This window comes from Hypanus sabinus, chromosome 12 (genome assembly GCF_030144855.1).
Source record: "Hypanus sabinus isolate sHypSab1 chromosome 12, sHypSab1.hap1, whole genome shotgun sequence".
NCBI lineage: Eukaryota > Metazoa > Chordata > Chondrichthyes > Myliobatiformes > Dasyatidae > Hypanus > Hypanus sabinus.
The window spans coordinates 90,118,336-90,137,308 of NC_082717.1; the positions used below are offsets into that span (position 1 = coordinate 90,118,336).

General features: G+C 46.8%; 2 protein-coding genes across 3 annotated transcripts; both read left to right on the plus strand.

The window, feature by feature from the left end:
- Positions 1–445: 445 nt before the first annotated feature.
- LOC132402525 (cystatin-like) lies at positions 446–2,180 on the plus strand. Its single transcript, XM_059985380.1, has 3 exons — positions 446–691; positions 1,839–1,958; positions 2,042–2,180. Exons 1-3 carry the CDS (start codon positions 446–448, stop codon positions 2,129–2,131), a joined length of 456 nt encoding a protein of 151 aa, XP_059841363.1. The 3' UTR covers positions 2,132–2,180.
- A 5,224-nt stretch (positions 2,181–7,404) lies between these two features.
- On the plus strand, positions 7,405–13,827 carry LOC132403127 (cystatin-like). Of its 2 annotated transcripts, XR_009515186.1 has the most exons (4): positions 7,405–7,848; positions 11,693–11,874; positions 13,486–13,605; positions 13,689–13,827. XR_009515186.1 is itself a non-coding variant. In XM_059986427.1 (3 exons), the coding sequence occupies exons 1-3, from the start codon at positions 12,094–12,096 to the stop codon at positions 13,776–13,778; spliced, it is 456 nt and encodes a 151-aa protein (XP_059842410.1). In that variant the 3' UTR covers positions 13,779–13,827. The 2 variants fall into 2 exon arrangements, 1 of the variants encoding a protein (XP_059842410.1); XM_059986427.1 differs by lacking the exons at positions 7,405–7,848; positions 11,693–11,874 and adding an exon at positions 12,094–12,339.
- Positions 13,828–18,973: the final 5,146 nt, after the last annotated feature.

The following is an 18,973-nucleotide window of genomic DNA, read 5'->3' on the forward strand; positions in this document are numbered from 1 at the left end:
TTTGATGAAGGTCTATAATTGATCACATTGCTGGTCACTTCACAGGGGACACCAAGCATGGGGCTGAGCTCCAAGCAAACTGGATAACAACAGAACGGAGGATTCCTGATAAGTACATTTTCCCCTCTGGCACTGAGCGGATGTTGGAGACTGCTAGCCTTGGATCGCTGAATTATTGAGCAAAACTTCCCAACATGGTGCTGTTGGAATCATATCTGATTAGGGATGTGAGTAACTTGATTGAAAGTAAAACACACACACACAAACCACTCCTATTTGCTTTAAGAAATCTTTTAATTATCTCTTATCTTGCAAATGCCCCAAATATCACCTGCTTAATGTTTAATCAAATAGAGAATCATCGTCACTCCCCTGATTTGTGATGGTATAAGAACAGGGCAGCTGGTCGCTCCTCTGTCTGTTCAGTGATCGACACAAAGAGATCATGGCTGCCTGGCAGTTGGCATTCGCTGTCTTCTCTGTCGTTCTTCTGTCTGTCTGCGCTGAGACCAGGCACCGAGTTCAAGAGATAGAGCAGCTTGCCCAATCTCAGCATGGCAACCCATTGCTTCTGAAAGTTGACACAAACGACAAGCAGCTGCAGTATATTGCAAATTTGGCCCTGGAACAATTCAGCTCCGAGAAAGGCTCTCTGTTCAGGATCATGCAGTATGTGGATACCAAGGCACAGGTAAAGTCTGCAGAACTTACTTTATCCACAACCTCAATCAAAACTGTTTGAATTAAAAGGCTCTATTTCCCGCTAGGAGGGAGGCAAGTTAGTTGAGTATTGGTTAGTGTGACGTTACAGGGTTAGGAGGCTGTTTGGTCATATAGGTAAATAAAAACAGAGGATGTAGATTAAAGGTAAGAGGTAAGAGATTTGGAAGGTAGTTCAGAGGGGACCTCGTTCACCCAGAGAATGGTGAGTACCTGGAATACACTGCTTGAAAGAGAGCGATGCATGCAGTCCATTCCCTGCTCTGGAACAGGGAATGGACAAGCACTTGAATTGTCTTTGCATAAAAGTGCATGGGATTGCTGTGAATGGGTCCAAATGGCATATTCCCATTCATTATGAGCCTGTCAGGGATGCATTGACTCTGGGTGTAGTCACTGTAAGAGTGTGGGGAAGCGCCACAGTTCAGACCCTGTAATCACTGTGTAATAAATGGCTAGGAACTCTGTTAAACCCCATGAACTATTTGCCCTACGGTTGTACAGAAGTAATAGTTGAAATGCTGCCATTAAATGATTGGAATAATTTTTTAAATTAGTTTTTTTATACATTTTCTACATAACTACAGATAAAAAAAAAACCCAGATCAAACTGAGGAACACTGATACAGTGCAAAAATATACAATAATAATATGATACAAAGAAAGATAATTGAGAAAGCACCCAAATTGAAGACGTAAAATTAGTAAAGTGATTGGAATAATTGAATAATTATGTCACTGCTGCCTGAACCTGTGGAATCTTTCCAGCATTCTTTGAGTGTTGCTCTGGATTTCCAGCATCTGCAGAATCTCTTGTGATTTGTGATAGAAATGCTGAGCTCTGTGTGCTGTGTTACACAGCTCGGAAGTTTGGATGAACGGAGAACACGTTTTGAAATGTAAGGAGGAACCGGAGTGTGGGGTGGTGTTGACAGGCGATCCAGACAAAGGAGCCTCATTTTCTGCACAACTCTGGCAGAAGCAAGGAGCTTTGCACAGTGGCTTCACCTGGGTTAGAGCTCCGAGCAGATGAGAGGAAAATGTGACCTTTATTTCAGGATAAAGGCAACACTCGACACTTGACACAGGAGTATAAGTTGGTTTTGTTCTTGCTCTAGGTGCTTGAGGGAATTCTCTACATAATGGATGTCTTCATTGGGAAGACAAGCTGTCCAGCTGTTAGAGCTGGAGTGAACGGAGAAGACTGCAAGATCGTTCAAAGCACTGGAGCATCCGAGGTAAAACTGTGTATTCTCTGCAGATTATAATATTTCAGGTAAATGAATCATTGTCATGCTTACGTGCTTTATTTCCTTCCTAGTTCTTCATGTGCCACTTTGTGCTTTGGTCCGTTCCTCCTTCTAAAGAGCAAACAACTCTGAAACAAAGCTGTGTGAAAATGAATATCTAACGCTTACGGCCTGCAAGACCACCGCCGGGAATGCAAGAAGAAGTCTGAGTCGAAGTCCAATGAATTTTTCTGTAGTATCAATAATAATGCAATTCCTTTTTATCTGACTGTACAATGAATCATTTGATTAAATAAGCCGAGTGTCCTGATGCTTTGGCAATCATACAGAAATTGAATGCTTTGAAGAGTCAATTCATTGTGTGGATTTAGTTTAAAAACCTTGCCCCACCTCACAACCAGCTCCTACGCTTTTCTGATGCATGCAATTCCTGGCCGTTGTACTATAATACATCAAATTATTCCATCACTCCATTCATTCAGGCATGCATCCAATTGTAGATTAATTTTAATAAAATTATTGTGTAGTTACTGATTAACTTACATAGATGTCTTGAACACAGTCTCGCATTTCTCCAAGGTTTGGTCCATTCTAGCTTTGACTCCTCATCCACCCAGTGGTTAAATGCCTTCTTCACTAAAGATACAGGACATCACTAGGGAATCAATGGGGCTCCGTTTTTACAGATATCCATAAGCCAGAAAATAAAGATTCAAACGTTCAAAGTTAGTTTATTGTCAAAGTATACAACTCGGAAATTCTTCTTCTGCCAGTCACCATGAGAGCAAGAAAGAAAGGCACTGCGGCACGATCATCCCCCCCCACCGAATCCCCCTCCCCACACAGAAAACAGTTTAATGCAGTTTAATGTGGTTCAATGTGAGTTCTTCCAATTTGGTGGCAAGAATAGGAAGGCAGATTACTATCTAAATGGAGTCAAGTTAGGAAAAGGGAAAGTACAATGAGATCTAGGTGTTCTTGTACATCAGTCAATGAAAGCAAGCATGCAGGTACAGCAGGCAGTGAAGAAAGCTAATGGCATGCTGGCCTTTATAACAAGAGGAATTGAGTATAGGAGTAAAGAGGTCCTTCTGCAGCTGTACAGGGCCCTGGTGAGACCCTACCTGGAGTATTGTGTGCAGTTTTGGTCTCCAAATTTGAGGAAGGACATTCTTGCTATTGAGGGAGTGCAGCGTAGGTTCACAAGGTTAATTCCCAGAATGGCGGGACTGTCATATGTTGAAAGATTGGAGCCACTGGGCTTTAGAAGGATGAGAGGGGATCTGATTGAGACATATAAGATTATTCAGGGATTGGACATGCTGGAGGCAGGAAGCACGTTCCCGCTGATGGGTGAGTCCAGAACTAGAGGCCACAGTTTAAGAAGAAGGGGCAGTCCATTTAGAACTGAGATGCGGAAAAACTTTTTCACCCAGAGAATGGTGGATATGTGGAATGCTCTGCCCCAGTAGGCAGTGGAGGCCAAGTCTCTGGATGCTTTCAAGAGAGAGTTAGATAGAGCTCTTATAGATAGCGGGGTCAAGGGATATGGGGAGAGGGCAGGAACGGGGTACTGATTATGTACGATCAGCCATGATCACAGTGAATTGCGGTGCTGTCTAGGAGGGCCGAATGGCCTACTCCTGCACCTATTCTTTATTGTCTAAAACAAACAAAAACGGGACAGGCACATCGACCCCCGAATCCCCCTCCTCACACAGAAGAACAAATGAACCCCCGCCCCCGGGAAGGTTTGACTGCGAACGGAATGGTCTTTCTGTGGAAGCAGTGTTGGGGGTTTGGGTGGAGATAACGGGTGCTGCGGAATGTGAGCTGGGTCTTTGTTCAGTGGGTGAAGAGTGAAGATGCTGGACAGACCCGGAGGTATGATCGATCCGTGGGGGACCGAGATCCAATGGAGAATGGCCGCAGTCGACTGAGGATCGGTGAACATTACTTTTTGAAGGAGCTGAGCTCCAACATGGGCAAATGTAACTGTTTAATAATAAAGGGACCTTTTTGTTTGTTGTTTTGTTCTTTTTCGTTACTGAAGCTTTAGTTAAAATGTATAAATATAATTCCTTTAATCGTATGGAGTGTGTTGTCTGCTGTTTCTTCGCACTGAGTTGTACAGGGCAGCAAATTCCACACAGACCGGGGTTTGGGGTGGGAGAGCGTCTCAAGCTCACGGGGTTTGGCCGGACCGGAGTGTGTACTCCCCAGGTTCACACAGCCAAAGAAGCGGGCGGGATTTCATCTGCGGGCGGATAGTCTCGGATCGGTTTCATTGGATGCTGTGTGATTGCCATGAGCGTTGATCCAGTGGGTTGTGTGTTAAACTGTTGTCCGGTAGAGTGATTACGATGCGGAGTTACTGGTAATGAATGCATGTGTGTTGAGTGGGGTAGGCATTTGTAGTCCCAATGAATTGTTAATTATGGAGCAGAGGTTTGATGAAATGGCGGGCAAAGACTTTGCTTTGGTTCAGACTTAGCGCTGAAGAATCGGCAGTGGGACTGGCTGGTCCTATTGGGACCGGGAGGAGGGCGTGATGAATGGCAGGCTGAGATTCCCGTAGCTGGGGGCTTTTGCGGCGCGAGGGGTAGGAATGGTCTGATGTAGAGGATGTAATGAGTGCTGAGCTTTCTGAGTCGGTCCTCACCTCCCTGGCAAAGTGTCCAGGTTCAGAGTCCCAGTCACTGCAGGCTCAGCATGTTGTCAGGAACAAAGCCCACCCCAGGGGAAGAGGAGTATGAGACCCCGTTGAGAAGGGCAAAACTGCAATTCATGAGGGGCAAATACTCCTATTGTGAGGAGCTTAGTGGGAGCCCGCAAGGCGCAAGTTGGAGAGAGCTTTCCGAAAATGCTGTCCGTTCACTCCGTGTTCAGAGCTGTTTTTGAGGAAGAGCGTGGGCCGCTGGGCTGGGCGATGAGGATAAGCGAGGGACTGGGTGGTTCACGCGGTCTCAACCAGTCGTGTTACGACCTGGGGAAGTAGTGAGAGTGATGGGAATCCCCGTATTTCCCGGAATGCCCGATGCCGAGGCCCTCTCGGCGGAAGAGCACGAAGAGGACTCGCGATTCCCTGCTGGGGTACTGGAGCCCTCGGCTGAACAGGATGAGAGCGAATGTCAGGAACATTTCGGAGTGGGAGGTCACCCTCCGGCAGGGGATGCCGATGGTCACGGCGATCTCGTGTCCCTGTGGGACAGGCTGGGAAGAAACTCTCTCCGAAAGGGGGAGAGTTGGCTGCGGGGTCATTCAACTCCCCAGTGCCTGGAGGGCGGAAGAGGAGGTTGATGGAGAAGATGTTGAAGCTGGAAGGTGTCTTTTCTACTGATGAGCTTGATATGGGTTGTTCCACGATCACTCGCCACACCATCCGGGTGACAGAGGGTTGAGAGAAGGGTCTTGGAGACTGGGCCTGCAGAGGTGGAGGGTGCTCGGCAGCATCTGCGGAAGCCGAAGGAAGCTGGGATCATCACTGAGTCCACTCAGAGTTCCGGTCCACCTTGGAGGGACAAAAGTGAGGCTACTGAGGATGCTGGGCCTCCTGAGAGCTGAAGGGTTAAAAGTTTCCAGTTCTGCAAGACGTCTCTCAGCTATGTTGGGCACATAGTCCACATGGTGGATCCGGCAAAGATCGAGGCGGCGACCACCTGGCCAAGGCCCCCGACTGTGAGTACCCTGACCTCATTCCTCGGGCTCTCTGGGCACTGTTGGGGGTTTGTAAAGGACTACTTTAAAGTGATTCACCCTTCAAATCAGCTTCCGTGCGGTTACCCTCCCTTGGGGAAGAAAGGGAGGAGGAGGAGGAAAGAAAAGGAGGGTAAAGATGATCTTAGTCCTTTGGAGCCTTTTGGAGCGAGATGGGATGCGAAATGTGAAGAGGCTTTCAGTTGCTGAAGCAGCTGTGCTGGCGTTTGCGGACCCCCGATTGTATCCAGATACCAGCAGAGAGGGCTCGGGGGTGTCCTGTATCAGGATCAGGCCACCAGGCTGAGACCAGTCACGTTTGTCAGCTGGAATCTGTCACTCCCTGAGCGAAGCTACCCCATGCACAGATGATTGTTCCTGCACTGAAATGGGCTGTGGTGGATAAACTATGTATATGTTTGAAGTGAGGACGGACAACATTAACTTATATCCTGACCTCAGTGAAACTGGATGCCACAGGCCATTGGTGGCTGGTGGCATTGTTTGCCTATGATTTCAGCCTGAAGGACGGGCCGGGGAGTCGGAACATTGATACCGATTCGTTGTCTCGATGTGCTCATGAAGGGCTGGACAGGGACAGAGAGAGGGAGAGTGTTCCTGCCCCAGGTGCCAGTTTTCCATCACGGTGAAGGCAGAGAGAAGTTAGGGGCAGAATCGAGCGGTAGATCAATTCGGAGCTTCTGATGGCGCCATTCCAGAAGCTCACGACAACCTGACCACTCTGACTACAAAGCAGTTGCCGGGATTGACATCTGCTCGGTGAGATGACCCGGGAATTGCTACTGTTTGGTCAGCAGTTGCGAAAGGGGACATGACTCAAACAGACAAGATGAAACACTGGGCAGTGCCTCTACTACTGACAGAATGGCCAAGGCTGGAGTTGAGGAACCGGTTCCTATACCGGGTCACGTCACCTCCGGACCGACCTCGGCGTTCCCAGCTGGTTCTGCCTGAGAAGTATTGGAGGGTTGTGTGAAATCACTTTCTGATGATTCTGGACACTTGGGGGTTGACAAGACCTATGGATCGCTGAGAGATCGGTTCCACTGACCCCGAAAGAAGCTGGAGGCCGACAAGTACAGCAAGTCGCCCATTTGACGTATATGGAGGAAGATGCTGCCTACGAGGGCTGTTCCGTTGTCCCACTTGCAGAGCGCGGGGCCCTGGACCCGGTGTGTGTGGATTTCCTGTCCATAGAACCTGATGCCAGCACCACGGCGATTGTCGTAGTCATCACGGATCACTACATCAGATATGCGCAGGCTTTCCCTACCAAGTACTAGAGGGTGTCCATGGTGGCCATAGTGTTATGGAGAAGTATTCCATTTATTCTGGCCTCCCCAGGTGGATACATAGTGATGAGGGACGGGATTTCGAGAGCAGGCTCATCCACAAGTTACTGAGCGTGGTTGGGGTCGAGAAGTCGAGGACTACGCTTTATTACCCACAGGGTGATCCCCAGCCCAAGACGTTTGATTGGACCTTGCTAGACATGCTGGGGACCCTGGAGATCAGCAGGAAGAACAAGTGGAGTCGACATATTGGACATTTGGCCCACTGCGACAACCCAACATGAAATGAAGCTACCGGGTACTCGCCATATTATCTGATGTTTGGGCTGGAGGCGAGGTTGCCCATCGACCTTTGCTTTGGGACTGGTGAGGAAGATCTGCCACCGAAGACTCATCTGAAGTATGTGTCTGACGTGAGAAGGGAGCTGAGAAGGGTTTTCAAAAATCACGGATTCAGATGCGCAATTGCGCTTGTGAATGTGCACGTGTCAGCGGATTAATATTAACTATGATAGTATTTCAGTCCATTCTTGTTGTCATAGTGCTTGTCGAGACTTGGGCGCAGCACAGCAATGCTTCGCTTTTGTTTGCCTGAGAAATTGGACTGTGGAGAGTTGACTCTGGACAAGCGGTATTCGTTTAATAATCAGATGTTCTTTCCTGTTTGAGAGTTTTAGTTAACGGCCCTGTTTGGCCTAGCGTTTATTGTTTTACTTCCCCTTGAACGCCGTTCGCATTAAAGTTTTGTGAACTATCGACCCGTTTCAGTGTCTCTCATTTCGCAACTTGGGCCGTATCCGAACCTGCTGACAAAGGCATGAATTAGCTGAGGTCGCGGCTACCAAGCAGAATCAAGGAACTATGAGGAGGTATGATCAAAAGGTTAGGTTGTCCCAACTAATGTCTGGAGACCGGGTCCTGGTAAAGAATTTGGGGCTCCCTGGGAAGCGTAAGTTGTCTGTCCGCTGGGCAGCTACACCCTATTATGTGGTGGAGAGTCAGATGCCAAACGTACCAGTTTTCTGGCGGAAAGCAGAGAGTGGGAATGGGCCTGTCAAGATTCGCCATTGGAACCACCTGCTGCTTCTGGGACAAGAGGTGCGGGTTGACCTGGAGCCGACACCTCTTCGGCAATGTGGAGGAGCTGAACGACCAGCAGTGGGAAGGATTAGACTGGACCCCACCCCTGAATGTGATACAGACTTGGAGGATGCGTAAGTGGCGGTGTGGTATACGCTGCCCTTCTCAACCTCCCCAGTAATTGACGAAGAGTTTCCCAACCCATCTCACAATTGAGGGGACTAGCAGTGGACAGGCAGGTTTGCGGTTAGATAATCACGGGAGGCTGGGCTCGAAAGTGACTGGGCTTCAGGTGAGCTCAGCTAAATGACGAGGAGACCTGAGTTGTCGGAAAGTGCGAGTAATGGACAGGCAGGAGCCTCCCCGGGTAGACAGAGAAGAGCCCAGGGAGTGTCTGAAGCTGAAGAAGTAGATGATGGGATTAGGAGGTCCCAAAGAGTCAGGAAAGCCCCAGACAGACTGGCCTATGTCAGAGCCGGGGAACAGAATGTGGCACCTATCCCCTTGGTGAGCTATGTCACAACTGTGTTGGACTCTATGCTTTGTATGAAGGGGTGGCAAATTATCTCAAGGTCATGGGAAGGGTTTCACTGCTAACGGAATGGTCTTCCTGTCGTAGCTGTGTTCGGGGTTTGGTTGGGTGCTTTGGAAAGTGAGCTGGCTATTTGTTCAGTGGGTGATGAGGATGCTGGAGACAGCCGGTGGGGGACCGAGATTCGATGGAGAACGTGCTGCAGTCGACTGAGGATCGGTGAATATTACTTTTTGAAAGAGTTGAGCTGCAACATGGGCACATTTGACTGTTTAATTATAATGAGACCTTTTTGGGTTTTTTTCTTTCTTTACAAACCCTTTAGTTAAGATTCATAAATATAATTCCTTTAATCGTAGACGGTGTGCTGTTTGTTAGTTCTTGGCACTGAGATGTAACAGGGCTGCAAATCACATCCACGCAGACCGGGGTTTGGGGTGGGCAAGCTTTCTCAATCTCACGGGTTTGGCGGGACTGGAGTGCGTGTTCCCGAGACTTACACAGGCAAGGAAACCAGTGGGGCTGAACAGGCACATCGACCCCGAATCCCCCCTTCCCGCACAAAAAAATCGAATAAAAACGGAGCAGGCACATCAATTCCCAAATCTTTCCTCCTGCACACAACAAAACCAATCAAAAATGGAACAGGCACATCAACTCCCGAGATAGGCCTTGATAGGGTGGATGTGGATACGATGTTTCCTATAGTGGTGGAGTCGAGGACCAGAGGGTAGAGCCTCAGACTACAAGGATGATCCTTTAGAACAGAGATGAGGAGGAATTCCTTTAGGCAGAGGGTGGTGAATCTGTGGAATTTATTATCACAAATGGCTGTGGAGGCCAAGTCATTGGGTATATTTAAAGTGGAGATTGATAGGGTCTTGATTAGTCAGGGCATCAAAGGTTACGGGGAGAAGGCAGGAGTATGGGTTTGAGAGGGATAATAAGTCAGCCATGATGGAATGGTAGAGCAGACTCGATGGGCCAAATGGCCTAAAGCTGCTTCTAAGCCATGACCTTAAATCATTCAATATGGTAACCATATCTCCACATTATTTTAATGAATAACATCAAAGCACATAAGATTGATAATTAGGAACAATACTGGAAGTGGGGGGAGAGAGAGGTGGTTCGTTCTGCCATCTGTAGGAATGAACGTAACTGCATACGCTGGACTTTTGAATGTGTTAATATTATGAGAGCTCTTCTGTATGAAGATGGGCACACGGAAACCCGAGGACTGCCTACGAAATATTTGCAGCAGTTCTGCCTTCTCCTATGAAAGATTGCAGCACAATATCTCTGACCCCTCCCACCTCCCAGCAACCAAGGATCGATCCCACCTAATTCAGCTACAACTGATTGAGATTAGTGTTTCTAGCATCATATATCATTCAATGCTTCCTCGAGTCTGAGTTCAAAACTTTAAACAGAAATAGCATATTAGTTATATTTGTAAACAGGAGTATCGATTGCAAAATTGGGTTACAAACTCTAAGTGTTAGTCACAGCAAATTGACCTCACATCTGTTTATCATCAAAGTCATGACTCATTTCAAAAATAATACATCTGCTCAGTGGCCACTTTATTAGGTACACCACCTTGTTAATGTAAATATCTAATCAACCAGTCACGTGGCAGCAACTCAATGCAGAATAGCATGTCGCCATGTTCAAGATGTTCAATTGTTGTTCAGACCAAACATCAAATAGGTAAGAAATTGGATCTAAGTGACTTTGACCGTGGAATGATTTTTGGTGCCAGATGGGGTGGCTTGAGTATCTCAGAAACTGCTGATCACCTGAGATTTTCATGCACACCAATCTCTAGAGTTTACAGAGAATGGTGTGAGAAACAAATCATCCAGTGAGTGGCAGTTCAGTTCTGTGGGTGAAAACACCTTGTTAATGAGAGAGGTCAGAGGAGAACGGCCAGACTAGTTCAAGCTGACAGGAAGGTGACAGTAACTCAAATAAACATTACACAGAAGAGATTCCCTGACAGCACAATATGTTGAACCCTGAAATGGATGGGCTACAGCAGTGGAATACCATGAACGTACATCCATTAAATAAGAACAGATTAAACCAGCATCGAAAATACATTAAATCAAATGCACAATGCCGGCATTATGACCTTTCTCAGGAGAGGATTTGAATGTCAGAGTCAAAATGCCTTATTCTTTTTGTGTATCTCTAGACCTGTGGAGAGTTTTGGTCCTTGCACTGGAAGGAGAGTAACAAAGGTTCACTGGGCTGGTTCCAGGCAAGACAGGTTACCACAAGGGATGAATAGATTTGGTCTGGCCTGAGAAGAAAACATAGAAACATAGAAAACCGACAGCACCATACAGGCCCTTCAGCCCACAATGCTGTGCTGAACATTTACTTACTTTAGAAGTTACCTCAGGTTACCCATATCCCTCTATTTTTCTAAGCTCCATGTACCTATCCAAGAGTCTCTTAACAGGCCCAAATATTTCCGCCTCCACCTCCATTTCCGGCAGCCCATTCCACACACTCACCATTCTCTGTGTAAAAAACTTACCCCTGACATCTCCTTGGTACCTGCTTCCAAGCACCTTAAAACTATGCCACCTCGTGTTAAGCCATTTCAGCCCTGGGAAAAAGCCTCTGACTATCGACACAATCAATGCCCCTCATCATCTTATACACCTCTATCAGGTCACCTCTCATCCTTCATCACTGCAAGGAGAAAAGGCCAAGCTCACTCAACCTATTCTCATAAAGCATGCTCCCCAATTCAGGCAACATCCTTGTAAATCTCCTCTGCACTCTCTCTATAGTATCCACATCCTTCCTGTAGTGAGGTGACAAGAACTGAGCACAGTGCTCTAAGTGGGGTCTGACCAAGAATAATTAGACATTTGCATTAAGCAGCAGGTGAACCTCATGAAGTGGCCTCCACGTGCACATTAGTGTATTGGCCAGGGGAAAATACCTCTGGTGTGTGGGTGAACGGTGGGATCTACAGAGAGTTTCTGTTCTCTGTCTCTCGACACATCTAATAAAGTGAGGATACTGAGTCAATGCTTTTTGATGAAGGTCTATAATTGATCACATTGCTGGTCACTTCACAGGGGACACCAAGCATGGGGCTGAGCTCCAAGCAAACTGGATAACAACAGAACGGAGGATTCCTGATAAGTACATTTTCCCCTCTGGCACTGAGCGGATGTTGGAGACTGCTCGCCTTGGATCGCTGAATTATTGAGCAAAACTTCCCAACATGGTGCTGTTGGAATCATATCTGATTAGGGATGTGAGTAACTTGATTAAAAGTAAAACACACACACACACAACCACTCCTATTTGCTTTAAGAAATCATTTAATTATTTCTTATCTTGCAAATGCCCCAAATATCACCTGCTTAATGTTTAATCAAATAGAGAATCATCGTCACTCCCCTGATTTGTGATGGTATAAGAACAGGGCAGCTGGTCGCTCCTCTGTCTGTTCAGTGATCGACACAAAGAGATCATGGCTGCCTGGCAGTTGGCATTCGCTGTCTTCTCTGTCGTTCTTCTGTCTGTCTGCGCTGAGACCAGGCACCGAGTTCAAGAGATAGAGCAGCTTGCCCAATCTCAGCATGGCAACCCATTGCTTCTGAAAGTTGACACAAACGACAAGCAGCTGCAGTATATTGCAAATTTGGCCCTGGAACAATTCAGCTCCGAGAAAGGCTCTCTGTTCAGGATCATGCAGTATGTGGATACCAAGGCACAGGTAAAGTCTGCAGAACTTACTTTATCCACAACCTCAATCAAAACTGTTTGAATTAAAAGGCTCTATTTCCCGCTAGGAGGGAGGCAAGTTAGTTGAGTATTGGTTAGTGTGACGTTACAGGGTTAGGAGGCTGTTTGGTCATATGGGTAAATAAAAACAGAGGATGTAGATTAAAGGTAAGAGGTAAGAGATTTGGAAGGTAGTTCAGAGGGGACCTCGTTCACCCAGAGAATGGTGAGTACCTGGAATACACTGCTTGAAAGAGAGCGATGCATGCAGTCCATTCCCTGCTCTGGAACAGGGAATGGACAAGCACTTGAATTGTCTTTGCATAAAAGTGCATGGGATTGCTGTGAATGGGTCCAAATGGCATATTCCCATTCATTATGAGCCTGTCAGGGATGCATTGACTCTGGGTGTAGTCACTGTAAGAGTGTGGGGAAGCGCCACAGTTCAGACCCTGTAATCACTGTGTAATAAATGGCTAGGAACTCTGTTAAACCCCATGAACTATTTGCCCTACGGTTGTACAGAAGTAATAGTTGAAATGCTGCCATTAAATGATTGGAATAATTTTTTAAATTAGTTTTTTTATACATTTTCTACATAACTACAGATAAAAAAAAACCCAGATCAAACTGAGGAACACTGATACAGTGCAAAAATATACAATAATAATATGATACAAAGAAAGATAATTGAGAAAGCACCCAAATTGAAGACGTAAAATTAGTAAAGTGATTGGAATAATTGAATAATTATGTCACTGCTGCCTGAACCTGTGGAATCTTTCCAGCATTCTTTGAGTGTTGCTCTGGATTTCCAGCATCTGCAGAATCTCTTGTGATTTGTGATAGAAATGCTGAGCTCTGTGTGCTGTGTTACACAGCTCGGAAGTTTGGATGAACGGAGAACACGTTTTGAAATGTAAGGAGGAACCGGAGTGTGGGGTGGTGTTGACAGGCGATCCAGACAAAGGAGCCTCATTTTCTGCACAACTCTGGCAGAAGCAAGGAGCTTTGCACAGTGGCTTCACCTGGGTTAGAGCTCCGAGCAGATGAGAGGAAAATGTGACCTTTATTTCAGGATAAAGGCAACACTCGACACTTGACACAGGAGTATAAGTTGGTTTTGTTCTTGCTCTAGGTGCTTGAGGGAATTCTCTACATAATGGATGTCTTCATTGGGAAGACAAGCTGTCCAGCTGTTAGAGCTGGAGTGAACGGAGAAGACTGCAAGATCGTTCAAAGCACTGGAGCATCCGAGGTAAAACTGTGTATTCTCTGCAGATTATAATATTTCAGGTAAATGAATCATTGTCATGCTTACGTGCTTTATTTCCTTCCTAGTTCTTCATGTGCCACTTTGTGCTTTGGTCCGTTCCTCCTTCTAAAGAGCAAACAACTCTGAAACAAAGCTGTGTGAAAATGAATATCTAACGCTTACGGCCTGCAAGACCACCGCCGGGAATGCAAGAAGAAGTCTGAGTCGAAGTCCAATGAATTTTTCTGTAGTATCAATAATAATGCAATTCCTTTTTATCTGACTGTACAATGAATCATTTGATTAAATAAGCCGAGTGTCCTGATGCTTTGGCAATCATACAGAAATTGAATGCTTTGAAGAGTCAATTCATTGTGTGGATTTAGTTTAAAAACCTTGCCCCACCTCACAACCAGCTCCTACGCTTTTCTGATGCATGCAATTCCTGGCCGTTGTACTATAATACATCAAATTATTCCATCACTCCATTCATTCAGGCATGCATCCAATTGTAGATTAATTTTAATAAAATTATTGTGTAGTTACTGATTAACTTACATAGATGTCTTGAACACAGTCTCGCATTTCTCCAAGGTTTGGTCCGTTCTAGCTTTGACTCCTCATCCACCCAGTGGTTAAATGCCTTCTTCACTAAAGATGCAGGACATCACTAGGGAATCAATGGGGCTCCGTTTTTACAGATATCCATAAGCCAGAAAATAAAGATTCAAACGTTCAAAGTTAGTTTATTGTCAAAGTATACAACTCGGAAATTCTTCTTCTGCCAGTCACCATGAGAGCAAGAAAGAAAGGCACTGCGGCACGATCATCCCCCCCCCCCCGAATCCCCCTCCCCACACAGAAAACAGTTTAATGCAGTTTAATGTGGTTCAATGTGAGTTCTTCCAATTTGGTGGCAAGAATAGGAAGGCAGATCACTATCTAAATGGAGTCAAGTTAGGAAAAGGGAAAGTACAACGAGATCTAGGTGTTCTTGTACATCAGTCAATGAAAGCAAGCATGCAGGTACAGCAGGCAGTGAAGAAAGCTAATGGCATGCTGGCCTTTATAACGAAAGGAGTTGAGTATAGGAGCAAAGAGGTCCTTCTGCAGCTGTACAGGGCCCTGGTGAGACCCTACCTGGAGTATTGTGTGCAGTTTTGGTCTCCAAATTTGAGGAAGGACATTCTTGCTATTGAGGGAGTGCAGCGTAGGTTCACAAGGTTAATTCCCAGAATGGCGGGACTGTCATATGTTGAAAGATTGGAGCCACTGGGCTTTAGAAGGATGAGAGGGGATCTGATTGAGACATATAAGATTATTCAGGGATTGGACATGCTGGAGGCAGGAAGCACGTTCCCGCTGATGGGTGAGTCCAGAACTAGAGGCCACAGTTTAAGAAGAAGGGGCAGTCCATTTAGAACTGAGATGCGGAAAAACTTTTTCACCCAGAGAATGGTGGATATGTGGAATGCTCTGCCCCAGTAGGCAGTGGAGGCCAAGTCTCTGGATGCTTTCAAGAGAGAGTTAGATAGAGCTCTTATAGATAGCGGGGTCAAGGGATATGGGGAGAGGGCAGGAACGGGGTACTGATTATGTACGATCAGCCATGATCACAGTGAATTGCGGTGCTGTCTAGGAGGGCCGAATGGCCTACTCCTGCACCTATTCTTTATTGTCTAAAACAAACAAAAACGGGACAGGCACATCGACCCCCGAATCCCCCTCCTCACACAGAAGAACAAATGAACCCCCGCCCCCGGGAAGGTTTGACTGCGAACGGAATGGTCTTTCTGTGGAAGCAGTGTTGGGGGTTTGGGTGGAGATAACGGGTGCTGCGGAATGTGAGCTGGGTCTTTGTTCAGTGGGTGAAGAGTGAAGATGCTGGACAGACCCGGAGGTATGATCGATCCGTGGGGGACCGAGATCCAATGGAGAATGGCCGCAGTCGACTGAGGATCGGTGAACATTACTTTTTGAAGGAGCTGAGCTCCAACATGGGCAAATGTAACTGTTTAATAATAAAGGGACCTTTTTGTTTGTTGTTTTGTTCTTTTTCGTTACTGAAGCTTTAGTTAAAATGTATAAATATAATTCCTTTAATCGTATGGAGTGTGTTGTCTGCTGTTTCTTCGCACTGAGTTGTACAGGGCAGCAAATTCCACACAGACCGGGGTTTGGGGTGGGAGAGCGTCTCAAGCTCACGGGGTTTGGCCGGACCGGAGTGTGTACTCCCCAGGTTCACACAGCCAAAGAAGCGGGCGGGATTTCATCTGCGGGCGGATAGTCTCGGATCGGTTTCATTGGATGCTGTGTGATTGCCATGAGCGTTGATCCAGTGGGTTGTGTGTTAAACTGTTGTCCGGTAGAGTGATTACGATGCGGAGTTACTGGTAATGAATGCATGTGTGTTGAGTGGGGTAGGCATTTGTAGTCCCAATGAATTGTTAATTATGGAGCAGAGGTTTGATGAAATGGCGGGCAAAGACTTTGCTTTGGTTCAGACTTAGCGCTGAAGAATCGGCAGTGGGACTGGCTGGTCCTATTGGGACCGGGAGGAGGGCGTGATGAATGGCAGGCTGAGATTCCCGTAGCTGGGGGCGGAGACAAGTTGCTCTTGCTTTTGTTACAGCGATATAGGACCCTGGTCTGACCCCACTTGGAGTATTGTGATCAGTTCTGGTCACCTCACTATAGGAAGGATGTGGAAAGAGTGCAGAGGAGATTTACAAGGATGTTCCCTGGATTGGGGAGCACGCCTTATGGAATAGGTTGAGTGAACTCGGCCTTTTCTCCTTGGAGCGATGGAGGATGAGAGGTGACCTGATAGAGGTGTATAAGATGATGAGAGGCATTGATCATGTGGATAGTCAGAGGCTTTTTCCCAGGGCTGAAATGGCTGGTACGAGAGGGCAGAGGTTTAAGGTGCTGAGGAGTAGGTACAGAGGAGATTTCAGGGGTACGTTTTTTACTCAGAGAGTGGTGAGTGCGTGGAATGGGCTGCCGACAGCGGTGGTGGAGGCGGAAACGATCGGGTCTTTTAAGAAACACAAAGTATACTGCAGATGCTGTGGTCAAATAACACCTACAAACAAGATGGAAGAACTCAGCAGGTCGGGCAGCATCCGTTGAAATGAACAGTCGTCAACGTTTCGGGCCGAGACCCTTCGTCAGGTCTCTGAACACACTGCCCTCCACTCTCTCCGCACTAATCCTAACCTCACCATCAAACCCGCAGACAAAGGTGGTGCCGTAGTGGTCTGGCGGACGGACTTCTACCTCTCTGAGGCTAAACAGCAGCTCTCTGACACCTCCCCTTACTTACCCCTGGAACAAGACCCCACCAAAAAACATCAAACCATTGTCTCCTGTACCATCATTGCCCTTATCAACTCCGGAGACCTTCTATCCTCAGCCAAAAAAACTCATAATTCCCACACCCCGCTCTGAAAAGTCCTGACGAAGGGTCCCGGCCAGAAACGTTGACTGCTCCTTTCAACGGATGCTGCCCGACCAGCTGAGTTCATCCAGCTTGTTAGTAAGGGTCCTTAAAAAGACTTTTGGATAGGTACATGAAGCTCAGAAAAATAGAGGGCTGTGGGTAACCCAAGGTAATTCCCAAGGTGTACAGCACAGCATTGTGGGCCGAAGGGCTTGTATTGTGCTGTAGGTTTACTATCTTTCTAAATAAGTGCTTAATATACTTATTCGCAACCAGTGATGTCTGTTCAGTGGCCAGACCGGCGAATCTGACGGGCAGGAAATAGAACAGATGAGATTGGACGAGCTGCGTGTGAATTTTGCGTCACTGAAAGGGCTTTTTTCGGAGAACACGCAGCGTGTTTACCCAGTGTTTGTAGTGCTGAACAGGTTTGCAATGGGGTTCTGACTGTGGAGATGTGAGCTGGAATTACTGGGGCTTGCCCGATCATGCTTCGGGGCAGTGTGAGCGCCACTCTTCAGCCCCAGCTCAGCTGCGGTCCGCCGCTGACCGAGTCATCCCGAGTGGCGAAGACAAACGGCAACCTGGGGTCACCATGAACTGGGCAGCCCCCCCCCCCCCCCCCGGGGATCAGGCCCTAAGGCCCATGGCAATGTGCTGACCTAACTAAACTTGGAGTTAAATGCCTGACGATATGAGTTCCTTCTGCCTGTACCTCCACTTTCTGCATATTCCTTTGGCTACCAAACAGCCTCTTGAATATAAGAAATAGAGGCAGGAGTATGCCATCTGACCCATCCACCTGCCTGCATTTTCCCCATAACCCTCAATTCCACTACTATGCAAAAATCTATCTAACCTTTTCTTAAAAATATTTACTGCTTCCCTCCACGGCTTCCCTGGGCAGAGATTTCCACAGATTCACCACTCTCCGGGAAAAGCAGTTCCTCCTCATCTTCATCCTAAATCTACTCTCCTGAATCTTGATGCTATGCCCCCTAGTTCTAGTCTCACCTACCAGTGGAAACAATTTTCCTGCTTCTATCTTATCCATCCCTTTCAAAATATTATATGTTTCTCTGCACCGCCTCCAAAGCCAGTATATCCTTCCTCAAGTATGGAGACCAGAGCTGCACACAGTACTCCAGGTGTGGCCTCACCTGTACCCTGTATAGTTGCAGCATAACCTCCCTGGTCTTAAATTCAATCCCTCTAGCAATGAAGGCCAACATTCCATTTGCCTTCTTGATAGCCTGCTGCACCTGCAAACCAACCTTTTGTGATTCATGCACAAGCACTCCCAAATCCTTCTGCACAGCAGCATGCTGCAATCTTTCGCCATTTAAATAATAATCTGCTCTTCCATTTTTCTTTTCAAAGTGGACGACCTCGCATTTATCAACATTGTAATCCATCTGCCAGACCCTTGCCCACTCACTTAACCTTTCTATATCCCTCTGCAGAGTCTCTATATCTTCTGTACAATTTGCTTTTCCACTCAATTTAGTGTCATCAGCAAACTTAGATACAGTACTCTACACTCGGTCCCCTCTTCCAGATTGTTAATGTATATCGTGAACTGCTGTGGGGCCAGCAATGACCCTCTGCAGCACACTGCTCACCACTGATAGCCAACCAGAGTAACACCCACGTATCCCGACTCTCTGCTTTCTATTGGTTAACCAATTCTCTACCATGCTAATACATCACCCCAACTCTTTTATGTGGCATCCTTATCTTATGGGTAAGTGTTTTATGTGGCACCTTATCGAATGCCTTCTGGAAATCCAAGCAAATAATGCCTATCTGTTCCCCTCTACCCACTGCCTGTGTTATATAACCATATAACAATTACAGCATGGACACAGGTCATCTCGGCCCTTCTAGTCCGCGCTGAACGCTTACTCTCACCTAGTCCCACCTACCTGC

Bases quoted from the DNA above. Each gene is read 5' to 3' on its own strand.
- LOC132402525 (XM_059985380.1), top strand. From the start codon at position 446: ATGGCTGCCTGGCAGTTGGCATTCGCTGTCTTCTCTGTCGTTCTTCTG. The intron at 692-1,838 runs GTAAAGTCTGCA...TTCTTGCTCTAG, and splicing joins ATGTGGATACCAAGGCACAG to GTGCTTGAGGGAATTCTCTA. The intron at 1,959-2,041 runs GTAAAACTGTGT...TTTCCTTCCTAG, and splicing joins AAAGCACTGGAGCATCCGAG to TTCTTCATGTGCCACTTTGT.
- LOC132403127 (XM_059986427.1), top strand. From the start codon at position 12,094: ATGGCTGCCTGGCAGTTGGCATTCGCTGTCTTCTCTGTCGTTCTTCTG. The intron at 12,340-13,485 runs GTAAAGTCTGCA...TTCTTGCTCTAG, and splicing joins ATGTGGATACCAAGGCACAG to GTGCTTGAGGGAATTCTCTA. The intron at 13,606-13,688 runs GTAAAACTGTGT...TTTCCTTCCTAG, and splicing joins AAAGCACTGGAGCATCCGAG to TTCTTCATGTGCCACTTTGT.